Source organism: Dasypus novemcinctus, chromosome 30 (genome assembly GCF_030445035.2).
Source record: "Dasypus novemcinctus isolate mDasNov1 chromosome 30, mDasNov1.1.hap2, whole genome shotgun sequence".
Classification (NCBI taxonomy): Eukaryota; Metazoa; Chordata; class Mammalia; order Cingulata; family Dasypodidae; genus Dasypus; species Dasypus novemcinctus.
In genome coordinates this window covers 18,838,695-18,859,428 of record NC_080702.1, presented here as the reverse complement: position 1 = coordinate 18,859,428, position 20,734 = coordinate 18,838,695, and the positions used below count along the sequence as shown (strand labels likewise).

The window sequence follows — 20,734 nt, the reverse complement described above, 5'->3', positions numbered from 1 at the left end:
GGTGTTCAGGTTTGAGGCCAGTAAGGCTCGCTAATGCCTCATGAAGGTTCTGAGAACCCCATAGCTACAGGTCGGCTTGCTGGAGAGCAAGCTAGCTTTAGTGTCAGGATTATTTACAATAGCAAACCTTCACCACTGCGTGTGTATTAAATGCAGAAGCCAGCCTGGCCCTTGCTAGTTATGTGACCATGAATGCATCACTTCAACCACCTTTTTAAACAATCAACTTACACTTGCGAAACGGGGATAATGGTACCTTGTAAGGATGTTACAAGTATGGAATGAGAGCACATGTGAAAATTCCTTAGCTGCCTGATTCTAAGAGAGTCAGAGAAATGCTCAATAAAAATTCTTCCTTCCTTATTCCAAATCCTCCCACTTTCCATTTTGTCACCAGATATATCCTTTACTCTCAAATGGGACGTAGGCTTCTTTTCAGGTTTGTTTTAATTTTATGATAAAATGTTTAGATGCTGCTTACTTGTTCTGTGTATTTTTGTGCACTTTGTGCTATTTATCAATTAATAATTATTTACTTATGTACCAATAGGATGCATAGAAAAACTGGCTTTATTCCATAACAAAACTGGACATAGAAACTCCTATCTTAATTTGGAAACTTTCGGGTTATTAAGAATAACAGTACTTTCTATCAGGCAGAATATATTCTCTGCTAATATCCTATAGCAAACCTGTCTCACTGGCTCTAATCAGTGTTCTCATGCTGGCTGCACAGTGGCCCCCTGGGTCTCACCCCAGCCCAGTTAAACCAGGGCATAATTAAAGAAGCAAAACAGATAAAAATTCTCCAGGGGCTTCTATGACCTGGGCAAGGGAGAAGTAGGGTTAAATACCACTAGCTTGAGGGCATGCATCATTCCTCAGTGTCCCCTGCAGGTGGCAGCTCTTGACAACATGGACACAAGCCCCTCCCACTATGAGAGAACAGCTGGGGGTTCCTGATGTGGAATGCCTACCCCAAATCAACATTTTTACCATTCAAAGAGAGGATATGACCACAAAGAGTCACATCGTAATTTGCCTTCTCATAAGTTTGGTTTTTCTTAGGGAATCCATATTGTCTCCAAATATCAAGTAAGAAAATTTCCTTCGAACCTTGCTTTTATTACCTGATGTCACAGGAGCCCGCCACTGCTGGGAACCATGCCCCAGCAACCCAACAAAAATCAGGAACATGCCTTCGGCCGTCCAAGTTCTTTAATGTTCTGTAAATAATGCTTTTCATTAGGAACGACCCCCCGTCAACACTGCCTTTGAACAAAAGGCAATGCTGACATTGGAAAGACCACCTGACTTGGCTGGTTTTAAAATATTAATGCTACCTATGGCGGCTCTGCAAGATTAGACTTTGGCAGTAATCATGGATCTCATTCAGCTAGCTCTGTGGGGAGAATGGCTTTTCTGTATTTGACTTGATTTTTCTTTAAGGGCAAGAACCATACCACCCTGATTCAGGGTTTTGGCAGGGTTCTCAGGTTTATCAGGCATAGACCCACATGGTGAGCATCCTCATGTCACAGGCTTGTGGCCCCACATGTAGGATTCTGGTTATATAGCTCCAGTGGGCTCCTGGAATGTGCATCTCTGAGGCATCCTGGAGATTCTGCCACATGGGCCTTGACTGTGGCCTGATGGGGAAGCTGTCCTGGAATCATGTGGCATGGATGCAGCATTTGTCTAAAGCTGCTAGAAGCTGCACCTGATCCACGCAGTGGAGGCCGCGTCGCACTGGGAAGAAGCTAACTAGAGCTCAGCCTCCCCTTCTGCCAATAACTAAGGATGCTATGCACTGCTTCTGCTTCTCTTTCCTGACTCCTTTCCCTCCCCATGGCCCACCACCAATGCTGGAGGAACAGCCTGTGCTCCTGGGCAGGATATAACCATTGAGAGGATGGGGCAGGCTGCAGAGGCCTGGGCAGAGCCAGGTGAGAAGAATTTCTCCAGGTGGTGGGAGGAGGCAGAAAATCATTTGTTCCCACAGAGACCCCACCCTGGCAAATATATAATTTATATACTTTAAATATATAAATAATATATTTATAATAATACATATATTAGTAAGGGTATTGATTCTTGAAGGGATGGAAAGTCAGTCAATGATTTTCCCAATTTTAAATCTTGCATCCTGATGGGAGATCGAACCTATACCATGTGAAGAAACTGCACTTAGGCTATTAGCATCATCTTCATGTTATTTACCTATATAAGACTTAAAATGTATGCAAGACCTTTCTGTTGATAAGAAAAACTATTTGAAATATGTTCAAACTGTATGCATTGTTAAATTTAAAACAATATAGATATAGAGACAGAGGTAGAGGTAGATAGAGATATACATGTATATATATATATATATATATATATATATATATATATATATATATATAAATTAAACACAAAAAGCTGCTGTGGCTATATTGCTGCATTTTAGTTTGCTAAGTTGCTCAGTTGGATTCTATAAAATGGGTTGGGCATTAAAAATGGAAATCCACTAGTTCACAAGGTTTCAGTTTTGAGGCTGAGAAAAATATCCAAATCAAGGCATCATCAAAAGATGTTTTCCCTGGGAAACTTGGGTGCCAGCAATTCTGGATGATGTCAAGTGGCAAGGAGCATGTCAGCATCTGCTAGTCTCTCCCATCTTTTCCAGATTTAATTCCTCCCTGTTTCTTGATTCTGTGGTTTTCTTTCCTTAACTCTATATTCATCCTATTTAAAAAGGACTCCCATATCAGAATTAAGAGTCATACTGAACCATGCCTGAACTGAAACACTCTAATAAAAATTTCTATTTACAACAGATTTACACACAGAGGAATGGATTGGCTTTAAGAACGTGATTTTCTGGGGTACATACCATTTGAAAACATCAAAAGCTACCTTCTTATCAAACAGTGTACACCTGAAGGCATGATGCTTGGCTCAATATTAAGGTTAATTTGCATCATGATAGACAAAACAATGCTAAATTTATGTTCACCATTTATCATGGCTTAAAAATATATAATGCTTAACATGTTATAGCACAAAGTAAAACTTAAAATATCCAAAACTATACCTGGATATGCAAAAACAATTCAGCCAGTGTAATCATGATGGGACAGCCATCAGGAAAAGTATAAAAGTTTTGAACAGTATAATTGACTAACTCCTAATGGTGCAGAAAGTGCATTCAAGAGCATGTTGAGAAGGTTGAAATAAAAAAGGGCATGTTATCTAATTACAGTTGAGAAAGCAGGAGGATTGCATCCAGTATCCATGTGGAATCTAAGCCCCCTCTTGACATAGATGTGGAATGGACACAACAAAGCCAAGGTCCACAGGAAGGAGGAATACAGTAAGGATTAGAGTGGACTTAATGATATCCTATTCATGAACTATTGTGGTTAATAATTGAGAAAATGTGGCATTGGCGTGGAAAAAGTGGCCATGGTGGCTGCTGGGTGCGGAGAATGGGAGGAAGAGATGAGATGTGGAGGCATTTTCAGGATTGGAGTTGTGCTGGGTGGTGCTGCAGGGACAATTGCTGGACATTGTATGTCCTCCCATGGCCCACTGGATGGAACGTTGGAGAGTGTGGGCTATGGTGTGGACCATTGGCCATGGGGTGCAGCAATGCCCAGAGATGTACTCACCAGATGCAATGGATGTGTCATGATGATGGGGGAGAATGTTACTGTGGGGGGAGTGGTGGGGTGGGGGTGGTGGGGGTGAATGGGGACCTCATATTTTTGGAATGTAATATTTTTTTAAAAATGAATAAATTTTTAAAAATTTAAAAAATAATTACAGTTGAATTAAACTGGAAATCAATGACAGAAAGGTACATAGCATCTCTAAGAAATATACTGAGACTTCCACTTTCCCAACATGATAAAAATGACCCACCTACCATGATAGTGAAGACTGAACATTTATTCTAGTGCTTCCTAATATGTTTGCACTTTGTGCTGGGTACTAGTCTAAATGGGTACATGATCCATTTAGTCCTACCCTCAAATGCACATGAGGGTGAACACCGTTATTAATGTGCTAACATGTTGAGCTACTGAGTAATCAGAGATGAAGCCACGTGATGAGGATCATCCAGCTCACAGGCCACTGCGCTGGGCTTTGGCTCTGGGCTCATCGCTTTGGATAATTTCTGAAAGACTCTTTTGTCATCTTAACAATACCATGAGTTTGTTTTGACTAGTGAAAATCACTCCATTCCTGAGAAGAAAACACTCAGGATAAGCAAGAAAACTCATTGTCCTGGGACTGGACTGAGGCCAGGCTCTGGGTCTTCTCTGCTCCTTAGTCCTAAGATCCACAGGTATTTCACCTTAAGAGCACTGAGAATACTAGGGGAGCTGTATTTTCTTTCTGCTTATCCATTTAATCTACTCCATTATCTATGTTCAAATACATGAATATATCTTATATACAAGTGCTGTTCATGGGCAGATTTTAATTGGGTCCTGTTCCCTAGCCATCTAGCAGCAATTACCTCTTTGAAATTACCTGTGGGCACTGGTTATTATTGGTGCCAAAGTCTGGGTTCCCAGGTGTTTTCCTTGAGGCCATTGGAGACCCCATTTGGACATAAAACTTAACAAAAGCTCTTGTTAACAATAAAAAGCTTCCAGACAGGATGTTAGTCATTTCTGCCAAATATACCTACTCATCCTTGCCTCCAAGTAAAGCATCAGTGGACCCTTATCAGAAATCTTGATGTGTCTATCCAGTGTAAGTAATGAACCAAATTGACATTTGAGATTTTGTTATAAACTCTTTTTTGTCTCTTCCTTCCCTTCCCTCCATGTATTACCTGCATTTTTTCCTGGACAGCTTACTTGATTTTTTTGAGAGAAACATCAAGGGAACTATGATTGAGTACCTAATATATCTATATATTAGGTTTGTCTAACCTATATACCTAATATATATTAGGTACTCACACAATTAGACAAACCTCTTCTTTTTCATTCAATGAAATAAACTCAGTTCAAGCTGTTTTAGGAGAATTGGTAGATGTTCATGGAAGCAAAGAGTGAGCTGGTTGCAGCACCAGAGTAAGCAGGGGCAGGAGCAGCTCTGCACACTGACCAGAGCTTCAGTAGGCAGAAAGCTAATTTAAATTTATACCTAAAGAGATCTAATTCTAATGAGGTGTGTTTTGCCTAAAAAGAATAGTAATAATGATTTATATGTGCTTTTACAAATCAATTAATTTCAATGATTATTTTCTCTTTATCCAGCACTCTGCTATGTTCAGAGTACATGGTGAATAAGTCAATCCTTCTCATAAAAATAAATAGTGCACATGACCCCTTATACTGCAGGTGCAATTCCAGGATTTTTTCATAACATACCATGAAAACCATGTAAGCATTTTTCATATTTGAGTTCCACAGCTCCAGACAACTGCCTGAACATAATTCACCCTAAAATATCTTTAAAGGTAGATATTATAAATAAATTAAATATTACAAGGATGTCTCAATCAATAAATATATTAATTACCAAAATATGTCTTCCAATTCTTTACATTTTGCAGAAAAGGCAAAAACTCAGTTGTTTTTACAACTTAATATGTGAACACCTATGCAATAATCTAGTTATCCCAGGAGAACCTTACTTTGCAAGTTATTCTTCTGTACCCTGTATACTATTAAAGAATAGTCTTACTTTAACAATCTCTATTTATGTTTGCATAACATTTTATGTTGACATACTTCTTTTGAAAAAATTGCAGTATCAAATTCAGAGTGGTGGCATTCCTGTACTTCATTTGCTTCTGAAAAAATAAGAGCAATATGAATTTGAGAAGAAAGAAATATAGTGCTTAACCTCCCTTTTTAAAAAATTTATTATTGGTTTACTTTTTATTAGCGTTGCTACCATTATGAGAATCTCTAATTACTTTTACACATGTTAAATTCAAAAGGTAATTTTTTAAACAAAATTTCTATAAATTTGAGAGTCAAAGATATATGAAGTTCTCATACATAGCAAATAAGTGGCAGAGTGAAGATATAAAAAATATATTTCCCTGTAGTTTGCAAAGATTTAATTCTGCTTTGCTGACACATTATAAATTCAAGATAGAAACCTACAATTGATTGAAGATGGTGAAATAATAAATAAAATGTGTCCACTCTATGTTCCAGCTGTGAAATCCTGTTCCATTTTTAAAATATGGTAGAAGAAGGCTGATATGGAATTTAGTGAGGCAAAAAATTAAGCAATTATTTTGAGATCTCAATTTCTGCATGAAACTGGATTAAATAGGTTAAAGTTTCTTATAAATAATGAAGTTAGCTATTTTTAATCAGAGTCATCATATAATGCTATCAGTAAGTTTTCAGTAAACTTGTTGATATAAAAGAACAACTATTTATTGAAGTAGTTTTTATAAAAAGAATTTTGGCATAAAGAGAAGCAGAGACAGAAAGCTTTTATTCTTGAGCTCAGAGGTCAGTCTGAAAGTGACAGGCATCCTGCCTTCTTACAGTTAGCAGAGCTTCTCTAGAAGTAGTTACATTTGTCAGGAGAAAAAGGACCACAGAGCAGGAAGGTTAAGTGCTTTAACACTGAGGGTTAGAGAGGCTGGATAAACAAGTCTGAAAGGTACATTCTGCGGGTTCAAGGCAACAAGGAAAGCCATTCCCATTTTGATGACATGAGTTAAAATATGACTCAAAGCTGAAGGAACTTGAGAAGAAAACATTCTGCACTTGAGGGTTAAGTAAGGGTTTTGCTAAGGTGACTGTGAAAAAGAACTTTATGAAGGAATCAGGTGCGACTACAACATCCACTAATGACCCAGACATCAAGCAATGTCTTTCTATATCAGCTTATTCAAGTTCTGAAATATGCTCAGGTTTTATGGGAAAACAATAGTATTTGACACCAAACAGAAGAATAAACATTAAATTTACTGCACCTGATATTATTAATATATAAATATTTTTCCATATGGGTAATATCTACCTATCAAGAGTTGCAAGTGATTATTTTGAACAGAGAAAACTAAGCAGCTATTATATTCAAGGAGTACATGGAGAAGCATGAGAAATGTATGATGGCATTTAATGGGAATGATTTAGAGGTTACGGACTGGATTATAATTGATTATAGCTCTGAATAAATAGTAACCTCAGATCTTTACTCAGATTCTACAAGATCATTATATTATCCTAAGGATTAACATTCATGTAACATTACTAATGAGACAGGGTTGCATAGGAATTACCTATATTTAATCTTTTTAATCTTTTAGACAAATCTTTAACTTCAGTAGATCTTTTTTATAACTACTAAGTGATAGAAATATATGCAAAGAAATGCACGAACTCATAAATATTATATTTTACTGCTACTCCTATTCTGGAAACAAGTGTAAAAAGCAGGGAGACCAAAGAAGAATAAGGAAGCATATTATAACCTACTGGCCAAAATATTTTAAATGAATAACAATGGATTAATGTGAAGGCAATAAATGTGCTTAGGTTAATTCCTTCTACATGTGGATCCTATGTGTTTCATAGAGGTTATTTGTCTGACTCTTCATGGCCAAGGGAAACTTTTCTAAGATGCCCAACTCTACCACAGTGACCGAATTCCTGCTTACAAGATTTTCTGATGTGTGGAAACTCAGAGTCTTACATGCCATCCTGTTTCTGATGATGTACTTGGCAACCCTGATTGGGAATTTTCTCATTGTCACAGTAATCACCTTCAGCTGGAAACGTCACACCCCCATGTATTTCTTCCTTAGGAATCTGTCTGTCTTGGACATGTGCTACATTTCTGTCCCAGTCCCCAAAGCATGTGTCATCTTCCTGCTTGACAGCACGGCAATCTCCATGGCTGGATGTGCAGCTCAAATCTTCCTTGTGTTTGCATTTGCTGCAGTAGAGCTGCTGTTCCTTGCCATCATGGCCTGTGACCGCTATGTGGCCATCTGCCGGCCCCTCCACTACACTGTGATCATGAACCCTCAGGTCTGTGTGCAGATGACTCTGGCCTCTGTACTCAGTGTTCTGGCCTACTCAGGAGTCCACACTGGCAACACATTCCAACTGCCCTTCTGTCAGTCCAACGTGGTCCATCAGTTCTTCTGTGACATTCCCTCTCTTCTGAAGCTCTCCTGCTCTGACACCTTCAACAATGAAATTTTAATTTTCATCTCTGTAGTGGTGTTTGCTGGTGGCTGCTTTGCCTTTATCATAATATCTTTTTTTTTTTTTACTTTTTTTTTTATTGACTTTGTAATAATATTACATTAAAAATATATATGTGAGGTCCCATTCAACCCCACCCCCCCACCCCCCCTCTCCCCCCCCAACAACACTCGTTCCCATCATCATGACACATCCATTGGATTTGGTAAGTACATCTTTGGGCACCTCTGCACCTCATAGACAATGGTCCACATCATGGCCCATACTCTCCTCCATTCCATCCAGTGGGCCCTGTGAGGATCCACGATGTCCGGTGATCACCCCCGAGGTGCCATCCAGGGCAGCTCCACGTCCCAAATACGCCCCCACCTCTCATCTCTTCCTGCCCTTCCCCATACCCATCGTCCACCATGTCCACTTTTCCCAATCCGATGCCACCTCTTCTATGCGGACATTGGATTGGTTCTGTCCATTGCACCTCTATGTCGAGAGGAGGCTCAGATTCCACATGGATGCTGGCTGCCATCCTCCCATTTTCAGTTGTAATCACTCTAGGCTCCATGGTGTGGTGATTGTCCTTCTTCAACTCCATCTTAGCTGAGTGTGTTAAGTCCAATAAATCAGATTGTAGGTGCTGGAGTCTGTTGAGGCTCAGGACCTGGCTATCACATTATCAGTCCAGAGATTCAAATCCCCTAACTATATCTTAAACCCCAACGTTAACTGCACCTCCAGCAGATTAGTATGAAAGTCTTATGAAGGGAGATCCCATCTGAGTCCAGATTCATCACACATAAACACCATTTCCAGAGAGGGGCCATCTGCCCTGGTAGTAAACCCCATCGGCCATGACCACAACTCTCATGGGTCTCTTTAGCCTTCATAGGAACCAATATCTGGGGGTTGTATCTGCTTTATCTGTCTCTCTGACTCTGCTCAGTTGTGCATGAGGGCAATCCTTCTACCAGCCTCCAGACTCTTTTTTAGAAACTCGTAGCCATATAAACTCATTTCTCCTTTCCATTTCCCCCTTACTTTAGGTCAAACAGCATTTTAAAGTCATGTTGTTTTATGTAGACATGGATATTCTGTTGATCCGCATTGAACCTTCCATATAAGGTCCTTTTCCAGTTGCATCATCAGTTGGTATTTGATAGTGGTCCCTCGTTGCCAGGGAGGCTCATCCCCGGGTGTCATGTCCCACGCTGGAGGGAAGGCATTGCATTTACATGCTGAGTTTGGCTTCGAGACTGGCCACATTTGAGTAACATGAAGGCTGACAGGAGGAAATTCCCAGGCACAATGTTGCTCTAGGCCTTGTTCTTGTTTTAGGTTTATCAGCTCACAAGCATAGTCATTAGCATCAGGGGCTCACTGTTGAACCCTCACTCCCTCCCGGTCCCCGCCGCTGTACCTGTGAGACTATCGCTGCTCCCCTAGGGACCACGACAGAGCACCACTGGCCAGGAACCCAGTACCCCCCCTGCTGGGTTTTTAATTGTTGCCACTATGAGTATATCCAATCATTACCATGCACCCTGGACATATGTTCTGTACTGCTCCCTGTCAGCCATATATCACCTGTCATTGGTATCTCATACCAGTATCCCTCCATTGCCATTGTTGAAACACTCTGTGATCCAGAACTCCCCGAAATTTGAAGCCCAATATAATGTCATGGTCCCTTACTAGGGAATGGCATATAGCGATGGGTTTAAAGGATAGATAAAGAACTTGGATAAAGTTAGATAAAGAACTTAGATAAAGAATGTTGACTTGAAAAAATTCCACATCCTATCCTTTTCCCCCCCCCCCCCCCAATTATTCAGCGTTTCTTCGTAGGAGTCCTAGACCACAGCAATGCATATATATAATATACAGCACTCCCATACATCCACCACAACACCTTTTTCCTTCCACAGCGATACTCTTACACCCTATTCACATCATATTTACTTAAGGTGATGTACAGAGTCTGAGATATTAGCTTTCTAACATGGTAATATCTGTGCTTACATTATGGTGCATACTTTAGGATACACAGTTCTTTACATTTTTAGTTCTCCTATGTTTTACATTATGGTTTACATTATCAGTCTGTCGTCTCCTATATGTTATGGTGTAATATTACATGTTTTATATCCATCCTTGTGTACTCTCAAGAAACTCCTCCCTTGCCCCCCATTTACTTTGGTTCCACACATTTAACGTCCATTTTCCCTTCCACCTTGGTGCCCACAGTGACAGTCAATCTCCGTTTCCTGAGGAGCCACTTCCAGAGATAGATGGAATAGTGTTTAGGGCCTAACTTGCTCATCTGCCCCAATGCCCTGGGAGCCACCCTTTCTCTCGAGGGATAGAGTTCCCTCTATTTGGTGGCATTAGTCCTCCCCAGGATGTGGGTCCACCCCCACTCTCACTACTTGGGATTCTACCCCATGGTGTCACCCACTCTGGCAGAATGAGCATTTAGACATTCCCCAGGAGCCTGTCCTGCATCAGACCCTCCCCTCCGAGCATACTAAACAGGTAACCCTCTTTATTATATTTTGATATTATTTTCTTGGCATTTTACTCTCCACCACCTCCTAACCCTCTCCTGTGTTCGTATGCTACCCCTCCCTCCCCCCACTTTTGGGCAACATTACCCAACCGTCCGTCCCCAGCCACCCTCAAACCCGTAAAGCCCCAACCAAAGGCAACCCCTTGCCCCCATTTTATCTCTTCTTTGTGTTCATACTTACCACCATCTCGTCTTAAGTTCCACCCCTGGAGACATCGGCTCATATCCTTCCTCCACCCTCCGATTTCCTGTAAACCTATCGTTCAGTCTCTTGCTATCTAGGGCAGCTTGTTTATTTCATATCATTGAGGTCATGTAGTATTTGTCCTTCAATGTCTGGGTTGCTTCACTCAACATAAGGTTCTCAAGATTCATCCATGTTATCACATGTGTTTGTAGTGTGTTTGTTCTTACAGCCGAGTAGTATTCCATTGTGTGTATATACCACATTTTATTGATCCACTCATCTGTTGATGGGCATTTGGGTTGATTCCAACTTTTGGCAATAGTGAACAATGCTGCTATGAACATTGGTGTACATATATCGGTTTGTGTCCTTGTTTTCAGTTCTGCTGGGTATATACCCAGCAGTGGTATTGCTGGGTCATATGGCAAATCTATGGCTAGTTTTTTGAGAAACCGCCATACTGTCCTCCAGAATGGTTGGATCCTTCTGCATTCCCACCAGCAGTGGATGAGTGTTCCCCTTCCTTCACATCCTCTCCAGCACTTGTATTCTTCTGTTTTTTTCATAGCTGCCAATCTTATGGGTGTAAGATGGTATCTCATTGTAGTTTTGATTTGCATTTCCCTGATAGCTAGAGATTTGGAACATTTTTTCATGTGCTTTCTTGCCATTTGTATTTCTTCTTCGGAGAAGTGTCTGTTTAAGTCTTTTTCCCATTTTTTAAATGGGTTGTTTATCTTTTTATTTTCAAGATATAGGAGTTCTTTATATATGCAAGTTATAAGTTTCTTATCAGATATATGATTGCCAAATATTTTCTCCCACTGTGTGGGCTCCCTTTTTACTTTCTTGACAAACTCCTTTGAGGTGCAGAAGGCTTTAATTTTGAGGAAGTCCCATTTATCTATTAGTTCTTTTGCTGCTCGTGCTTTTGGTGAGATATTCATAAATCCATTTCCTATTACAAGGTCCTGTAGATGTTTCCCTACACTGCTTTCTAAGGTTTTTATGGTCTTGGCTCTTATATTTAGGTCTTTGATCCATCTTGAGTTGATCTTTGTATAAGGTGTGAGATGGTAATCCTCTTTCATTTTTCTACATATGGCTATCCAGTTCTCCAGACACCATTTGTTGAATAGGCCACTGTCTCCCAATTGAGAGGGTTTGGTGGCTTTATCAAATATTATGTGGCTATATATGTGAGGTTCTATATCAGAGCTTTCAATTCGATTCCATTGGTCTATGTGTCTTTCCTTATGCCAATACCATGCTGTTTTCACCACCGTAGCTTTATAGTATGTTTTGAAGTCAGGTAGTGTGATTCCTCCAATTTAATTTTTCTTTTTCAGTATGTCTTTGGCTATTCGGGGTCTCTTTCCTTTCCAAATAAATTTCATAGTTAGTTTTTCTAGTTCCTTAAAGAAGGCTGCGTTGATTTTTATTGGGATTGCATTGAATGTGTAGATCAATTTTGGTAGGATAGACATCTTAATAATGTTCAGTCTTCCTATCCATGAACAAGGAATAGTCTTCCATTTATTTAGGTCTTCTTTGATTTCCTTGAACAATCTTGTATAATTCTCGTTGTATAAGTTCTTTACCTCTTTAGTTAAATTTATTCCTAAGTATTTGATTTTTTTATTTACTATTGTGAATGGTATTTGTTTCTTGATTTCCTCCTGATCTTGCTCATTATTGGTGTACAGAAATGCTACTGATTTTTGCGCATTGATCTTATAACCTGCAACTTTACTAAACTCATTTATGTGTTCTAGAATCTTCGTTGTAGATCTCTCAGGGTTTTCTATGTATAGGATCATGTCATCTGCAAATAATGAAATTTTGACTTCTTCCTTTCCAATTTGAATGCCTTTTATTTCTGGTTCTTGCCTCAGTGCTCGTGCAAGTACTTCTAAGACAATGTTAAATAGGAGCGGAGACAGTGGGCATCCTTGTCTTGTTCCTGAGTTTAGAGGGAAGGAGTCTAGGATTTCTCCATTATAAACAATATTGGCTTTAGGTTTTTCATATATACTCTTTATCATGTTCAAAAAATTCCCTTGTATTCCAATCTTTTGGAGTGTTTTTATCAAGAAAGGGTGCTGTATTTTGTCAAATGCTTTTTCTGCATCAATAGATATAATCATGTGATTTTTTTCCTTCAATCTGTTTACATGGTGTATTATGTTGATTGATTTTCTTATGTTGAACCATCCTTGCATACCTGGGATGAATCCCACTTGGTCGTGGTGTATAATACGTTTAATGTATTGTTGAATACGATTAGCAAGTATTTTGTTAAGTATTTTTGCGTCTAGGTTCATCAGAGAAATTGGTCTGTAATTTTCCTTTCTTGTGATGTCTTTGTTTGGCTTTGGTACTAGGGTAATGTTGGCATTATAGAAGGAGTTGGGTAATGTTCTTTCCGTTTCGATGTTTTGGAATAGTTTCAGCAGGATTGGTGTCAGTTCTTTCCGGAATGTTTTGTAGAATTCACCTGTGAAGCCATCTGGCCCTGGGCTCTTCTCAGTTGGGAGATTTTTGATAACTGATTCTATCTCTCTGCTTGTGATTGGTTTGTTAAGATCATCAATTTCTTCTTTCGTTAATATGGGTTGCTTATGTGTTTCTAGGAATTTGTCCATTTCCTCTAGATTGTCATTTTTGTTGGAATATAGTTTTTCAAAATATCCTCTTATGATAGTCTTTATTTCTGTTGGGTCAGTGGTGATATCGCCTTTCTCATTTCTTATTTTGTGTATTTGCATCTTCTCTCTTTTTTTCTTTGTTAGTGTTGCTAAAGGTTTGTCAATTTTGTTAATCTTCTCAAAAAACCAGCTCTTGGTCTTGTTTATCTGTTCAAGTGCTTTCTTATTTTCTATTTCATTTAGTTCTGCTCTTATCTTTGTTATTTCCTTCCTTCTTCTTCCTGTTGGGTTACTTTTTTGTTGTTTTTCTAATTCCTTCAAATGTGCAGTTAGTTCTTCGATTTTTGCTCTTTCTTATTTTTTGATATATGAATTTATGGCTATAAACTTCCCTCTCAGTACTGCTTTTGCTGCATCCCATGAATTTTGGTATGTTGTGTTATCATTATCATTTGTTTCAAGGTAGTCATTGATTTCTTTTGAGATTTCCTCTTTGACCCACTGTTTTTCTAAGAGTGTGCTGTTTAATTTCCAAATCGTGGTGTGAAATCTGGGCTTTTGTCCCTTGCAAATCTCCAGCTTGACTCCACTGTGGTCAGAGATAATGTTTTGTATGATTTCAATCTTTCTGAATTCGTTCAGCCTTTCTTTGTGGCCTAGCATATGATCTATCTTGGAGAATGATCCATGTGCGCTTGAGAAAAATGTATATCCTGCTGTGTTTGGGTGTAGCGATCTATATATGTCTATTAGATCGAGCTCCTCTAATATCCTATTCAGATGTTTTGTTTCTTTGGTGATTCTCTTTTGAGATGTTCTGTCCAGAGTTGATAGTGGTGTATTAAAATCCCCACTATAATTGTAGATGTATCTATTCTTTCACTTAGTTTTTCCAGCGTTTGCCTGACGTATTTAGAGGCACCCTTGTTAGGGGCATAGATATTTATGATTGTTCGATCTTCTTGACAGATTTTCCCTTTCACTAAAATGTAGTATCCTTCTTTGTCTCTCACAATTGTTTCACATTTAAAGTCTATTTTGTCTGATATTAATATAGCTACTCCTGCCTTTTTTTGGTTATTGTTAGCTTGTATGATTGTTTTCCAGCCATTCACTTTCAATCTCCATGCGTCTCTGGGTCTAAGATGTGTCTCTTGTAGACAACATATGGATGGGTTATATTTCCTTATCCAATGTCCCAGTCTGAATCTTTTGATAGGTGAGTTTAATCCGTTGACATTCAGTGTTATTACTATCAAGGAATTATTTGTGTTAGCCATATTTTGATTGGATTTGTGTTTGTCATATTTTGTTTGTATATTTTTTTGGTCTTTTTTGTTGTTGTTGTTGGTCTTATACTCTCCTCCAACTTTGCCTTTCCTGTTTTTTCCTTTCTTCCTGCAGAACTCCCTTTAGAATTTCTTGAAGGGGAGGTTTCTTGTTGGTATACTCTTTCAGTTTCTGTTTGTCTGTGAATATTTTGAACTCTCCATCATGTTTGAATGCTAGTTTAGCTGGATAGAGTATTCTTGGTTGGAAGTTTTTTTCCTTTAGTACCTTGACTATATCATACCACTGTCTTCTTGCCTCCATGGTTTCAGAAGAGAAATCAGCACTTAATCTAATTGAGCTTCCCTTGTATGTGATGGTTTTCTTTTCTCTTGCTGCTTTTAGGATTTTCTCTTTGTCTTGAGCCTTGGATAATTTGATAAGTATATGTCTTGGGGTGGGCCTGTTGGGGTTTATGACTTGTGGAGTGCGCTGTGCTTCTTGGATATGTACATCTGTCTCTTTCAGTAGATTTGGGAAGTTTTCAGCCATTATTTCCTGCAACACTCCTTCTGACCCCTTTCCCTTCTCTTCACCTTCTGGAATGCCTATAATACGTATGTTTGAGCGTTTTGCATTGTCATTCAGGTCCCTAAATCCTAATTGGATTTTTTCTATCTTCTTATTGACCCCTTCTACTATCTGTTTGATTTCTGAGGTACTGTCTTCCACATCACTAATTCTCTGCTCTGTCTCTTCTAGTCTGCTGATATTTGCTGCAAGTGTATTTTTGATTTCTTGAACTGTGGTGTTCATTCCCATCATATCTGTTATGTTTTTGCGTATGTCTGCAATTTCCCCTCCAAGTGATGTCTTCATGTTGTTAACCTCTTTCATTACTGCATCAAATTTGTCGGTGATGAATGTTCTGAGTTCTTTCATTGCTTGTGCCAAGTTTTGCTCCCCTTCGTGCTTATTGGTTTGTTGATTGGATTCAGTCATGTTTTCCTGATTATTGGTTTGGTTTGTAGATTTTTGTTGCTTTCTGGTCATCTCTTTATTTTGACGAATTTAATCAGTTCCTTAGCTTCTTTGTCTGCTTTTGGAGGTTAATTAGTTGTTATTTTTGCATAGGTGTTATATCTTCTCTTTGTCACTTTTTTCTTCTTACTCAAGTTACTTGTTGTTGGTTAAGTTCACTTTAGAAGAAAGTATTAGTGTTGGGAAAAGGCAATTGTGTCAGCAAGGGTAAAGTGTAAAGTGGTATTGGTAATGTATGTTAACAAAGCAAGAATATGAGATCTCGGAGGATGGAGGTTAGATTCATGTAGATTGTATAGAGTTATAGCTGTAGGTAGAGTATCTTTTATGAAGGAGATGACTGAATATAGGCGGAATATGGTATGAACTACAAAGCTATTGTTTTCATGAGAGAAGGAAAAAGAAGAGAAAGGTAATAGTTTCAAGAGTGGATAACAGACAGAAAACAGAACAAAGGTATTAGAAATTAAGAGTTTGACACTTTGTGGATCAAAGAATGGGAGGTGGGGGGTGGAATATAGGAGAGACAGTAGATGATAGTGGTTATCAAGATGCAGGGGAAGAGGGATAGTGTAGGTAGCCTAAATCAGTTCACACAGAAATGAGGCAGTGGAGGATGGGAAAACCCAGCAAATGTGAGGTGTTCCCTGTAGCTCATATTGTGTACTTGAATTAAAATAAAATAAGTGGAAAATGAGGGACAAGAGGGAAAGAGAGAACCGAAAAAAAAAAAACACTAATTATAATAAAGAAAAAAAGAAAGACAAGAAGAAAGGAAGAAAGAAAAAGAGGATAAGCAAGCGGTGGGGAACAGATGGGGGGAGAGAGATACAGGTATACACGTGTCACAATTGCAACACTATCTAAAACAACAACCAAAAAAACCCCTAAATATCTGTATAAAAAAAAAAAAGGACTTTGGGGGAGACGCTAGGAGAAAAGACTAGGGGATAATGCAATATTAGCAATCAGGGCGTCAAAAAGAGTAAAAAATAAGATAAAGTGAAAATAAAAACAAAACAATATGAACCATTAAAGATAAAACGCAAACATTGAGGTCCAGGGCACTCAAGGACCCCAGGTAGACCCCAGAGCGTGATGGATTCAGGGGTGGAAAGTCTGAGACACTGAAGACTCAAGAGGTGTGAGTCTGGGGTGTGGACCGCCAGAGTTCAGGGGACCCAGACCTGGCAAGCTCAAATCTGGTCCACAGAAAGCTTAGGAGCCCCGCAGTGCAACACAGCCCTCAGGGATCCCCGTAGCTGGGTGCCATCCCTGTGGGGGAAGCCAGATCCGCGAATTTTATATTGAATTTCTGATCCCTGAAATTCACCTAACTCCTCAGGGTATCAGCCTTTGGACAACTCCCTCCCTGTGCTCCCTCGCAACGGCCACTTGAGGGCGCCTCTACACCACGGCCAGTTCAATGATCCAGATCCCAAGCCCCGCTGGGTGGGGTGGGCTTCAGCTGGAAACGCCGAAAACAGACTCTAAGATCCGAAATCCCAAACTTCGCAAAATATCCTCCAATCAGCTTCCAAACGTGTCCTCCTCCCTCACTGCACCCTACAACAGTCTCCCAATTGTGTCCCCTTATTGTCCAAAATCCAACTCCATTGCAGATCGGCAGCCGGACCTGTGGGGATGGGGCTCCAGGCGGAAGCACTGCCCCCCCTGTCCAGCGACCAAAAACGTCCCCCGCTTCACAAGAAAACACCGTCTGTCTCCCCAAATCAATCTGCAAAGGAGTCTTGTCCCAACAATCCCTCACCAGCCAGCCCAGTATCCGCGAATTTCTCAGCACCGCAAAGCCTCTAGTAAAAGGAAAAAAAAAACAAAAACCCTGGCCGCCGCGGCTCCGGAGCTGCAGGAGCGCCCGCTACCGCGGCTCCCCCCACCCAAGGAGGGAACTTCCCGAGCCCAGCTGGGACCTCCGTTTATATATTATAGATGTATCCTCTCTGTTACCTTCCCACCGAATTGACGTCCAGACACCTTCCAACCAGCAAAAATCCCCAAAACAGCGCGGTCTCAAAGAGCCTTCAACGCTGCCCAGCCGCCCCCTGCAGAGACACTACCAGGCAAGCTCACGCAGCCACCATCTTGCCGGAGCACTCGCCATAATATCTTATATTCACATATTTTCTACTGTGCTCAAGTTTCCAACAACAGGAGAACGAGGAAAGGCCTTTTCCACCTGTGTCCCCCAAATCCTTGTGGTGACTGTCTTTCTTAGCTCAGGTACTGCTGTGTATATGAAGCCATCCTCTAGCTCACCCACAATGCTCACCTCTGTGTTCTATTGTATAGTCCCTCCTTTCTTGAATCCTATAATCTATAGTCTTAGAAACAAGCAGATAAAGGAAGCTCTAAAGATAGTTTTGAGGAGGAAGCTTTATTCAGGAAAAATATAGCATAATTATTAATATTTCAAGCTGAATTTTTCAATCATGAAAAAGAAATCAGTTTTCAGACTAGTGTTTCAAGGAATTCCTGTTTTCCTGTGATCAAAAGGGTGGGCACTTAAAACTATATTTTGGTCTTGATTATCTCCTATACTTGCTTTGCCTCCATTTTGCAAAAGATCTAAGCACTTAACAGCACAGCAGGTTGCTGTTTCCAGGTTCACTCCCAAGTGCCTCCAGAGAAGTATCCCTTGACCCTTTCAGCAATTTCCCTCCTAGGTGTGTGTTTTAAAATTGGCTGTACTGTTTAGACAATGTGACATTTAGTGGCTGTGCACAAAAATGAACTAATTTTAAGAAACCAATGTTTCAGGGCAGAGGGGAGACCTGCTATGGCATTATCTTCTGGTGGGTTTATGAATGTTCTGCATATTGGAGAGTGTCTTGATCCCAAAAACAATGATTGCTGCGTGTCCTTTATTGCTCTCCTGTTTAAATTTCAGAACTTTGGTCTTGGCACTGGTTTTTTGTTGTTGTTCCAGCCAAATAAGCAGTATGTAGGAGGGGAAAAATTTTTTAAAGTGGCCTAATACTTTGTGAATCTTTTTTTTTTCCCCCAAATTCTACTCAATTTATTCATGTTTTTGAAAGATATTACATTAAAAAAATATGAGGTCCCCATTCACCCCCACCGCCCCCACCCCACCACTCCCCCCATAGTAACACTCTCCCCCATCATCATGTCACATCCTTTGCATCTGGTGAGTACATCTCTGGGCATCACTGCACCCCATGTCCCGTGTTCCACACCATAGCCCACTTTCCCACGTTCTATCCAGCGGGCCATGGGAGGACATATAACATCTGGCAATTGTCCCTGGGGCACCACCCAGCACAACTCCAAGTCCCGAGAATGCCTCCACATCTCTTCTCTTCCTCCCATTCCCCACACCCAGCAGCCACCATGCCACTTTTTCCACATCAATGCCACATTTTCTCCATTATTAACCACAATAGTTCATGAATAGAATATCATTAAGTCCACTCTGATCCTTACTGTATTCCTCCTTCCTATGGACCTTGGCTTGGTTGTGTCCATTCCACATCTATGTCAAGAGGGGGTTTAGATTCCATATGGATATTGGATGCAATCCTCCTGCTTTCAGTTGTAGGCTCTCCATGGTGTGGTGGTTGACATTATTCAACTCCATGTTAGCTGAGTGGAGTAAGTCCAATAAATCAGAGTGTAGGAGCTGAAGTCTGTTGAGGCTCAGGGCCTGCCTATCATATTGTCAGTCCAGAGATTCAAATCCCCTAGATATATCTTAAACCCCAGGACCAAATACAATTCCAGTAAAGTAGCATGAAAGTCTTGTGAAAAGAGATCCCATCTGAGTCCAGCTCCATCATGCAGAAACACCAGCTCCAAAGAAGGGCCAACTGGCATAGCAGTGAACCCCATCTGCCATGACCATAGAACCTGTGGGTCTCTTTAGCCCTCAAAAGAACCAATATCTGGGGTTGTATCTACTTTATCTGTCTCTGAGACTCTGCTCAGGTGTGCATAACAGCAATCTTTCTTACAACCTCCAGACTCTTTTTTAGAGACTCATAGCCATATAAACTCATTTGTCCTTTCCATTTCCCCCTTACTTTAGGTCAAGAAGCATTTTTAACTTCTGTTATTATATGTAGACAGGGACATTCTGCTGGTCTGCATTGAACCTTTAATTCAAGGTCATTTTCTAGTTGCATCATCAGCTGGTACTTGGTCGTGATCCCTCGGTGCCAGGGAGGCTCATCCCCAGGTGTCATGTCCCACGCTGGGGGGAAGGCATTGCATTTACATGCTGAGTTTGGCTTTGAGACTGGCCACATTTGAGTAACATGGAGGCTGTCAGGAGGGAACTCTTAGGCACAGTGCTGCTCTAGGCCTTGTTCTTATTTCAGGTGTATAGGCTAACAAGCATAGTAATTAGTATCAGGGGCTCACTGTTGGACCCTCATTCCTTCCTGGTCCTTACCGTTGCACCTGGGGGACTGCCTCTGTTCCCCTAGGAACCATGACAGAGCCCCCTCCCCCCCAGCCAGTAACCCAGTACCCCCCCAGCTGTTGTTTTTAATTGTTTCCACTATGAGTATATCCAAACATTTCAATGCACCCTGGAAACATGCCCTGTATAACTCCCTGTCAACCATATATCACCTGTCAATAACATCCCAAACCAATATTCCTCAGCTGCCACTGTTGAACCACTCTGTGATCCAAGAACTTAGTGAATCTTGAAGCTCTGTATGATGGTGTGCTTGAGAGAGACAGGCACAGGCAACACTAAGAGGAAGCCAGGTGAAAACCTGCAGGAAATAGAAGAACAGGAAACTAATCCAAAAGCAAGTAGAAAGAAAGAAATGACAGAGTGCGGTCACCCCTC

The 20,734-nt window shown here is 40.4% G+C and overlaps 1 protein-coding gene across 1 annotated transcript; it reads left to right on the top strand.

Annotated features, from left to right (window-relative positions):
- Positions 1-7,598: 7,598 nt before the first annotated feature.
- Positions 7,599-18,311, top strand: LOC139437863 (olfactory receptor 14C36-like). The gene is made up of 2 exons (XM_071212734.1): positions 7,599-8,233; positions 18,017-18,311. Exons 1-2 carry the CDS (start codon positions 7,599-7,601, stop codon positions 18,309-18,311), a joined length of 930 nt encoding a protein of 309 aa, XP_071068835.1.
- Positions 18,312-20,734: the final 2,423 nt, after the last annotated feature.

What these genes read in the sequence shown, in the direction of transcription:
- LOC139437863 (XM_071212734.1), top strand. Translation starts at nt 7,599, where the DNA reads ATGCCCAACTCTACCACAGTGACCGAATTCCTGCTTACAAGATTTTCT. An exon ending in GGTGGCTGCTTTGCCTTTAT is followed by an intron (nt 8,234 to 18,016) that starts CATAATATCTTT and finishes CGGAGCACTCGC; the next exon opens with CATAATATCTTATATTCACA.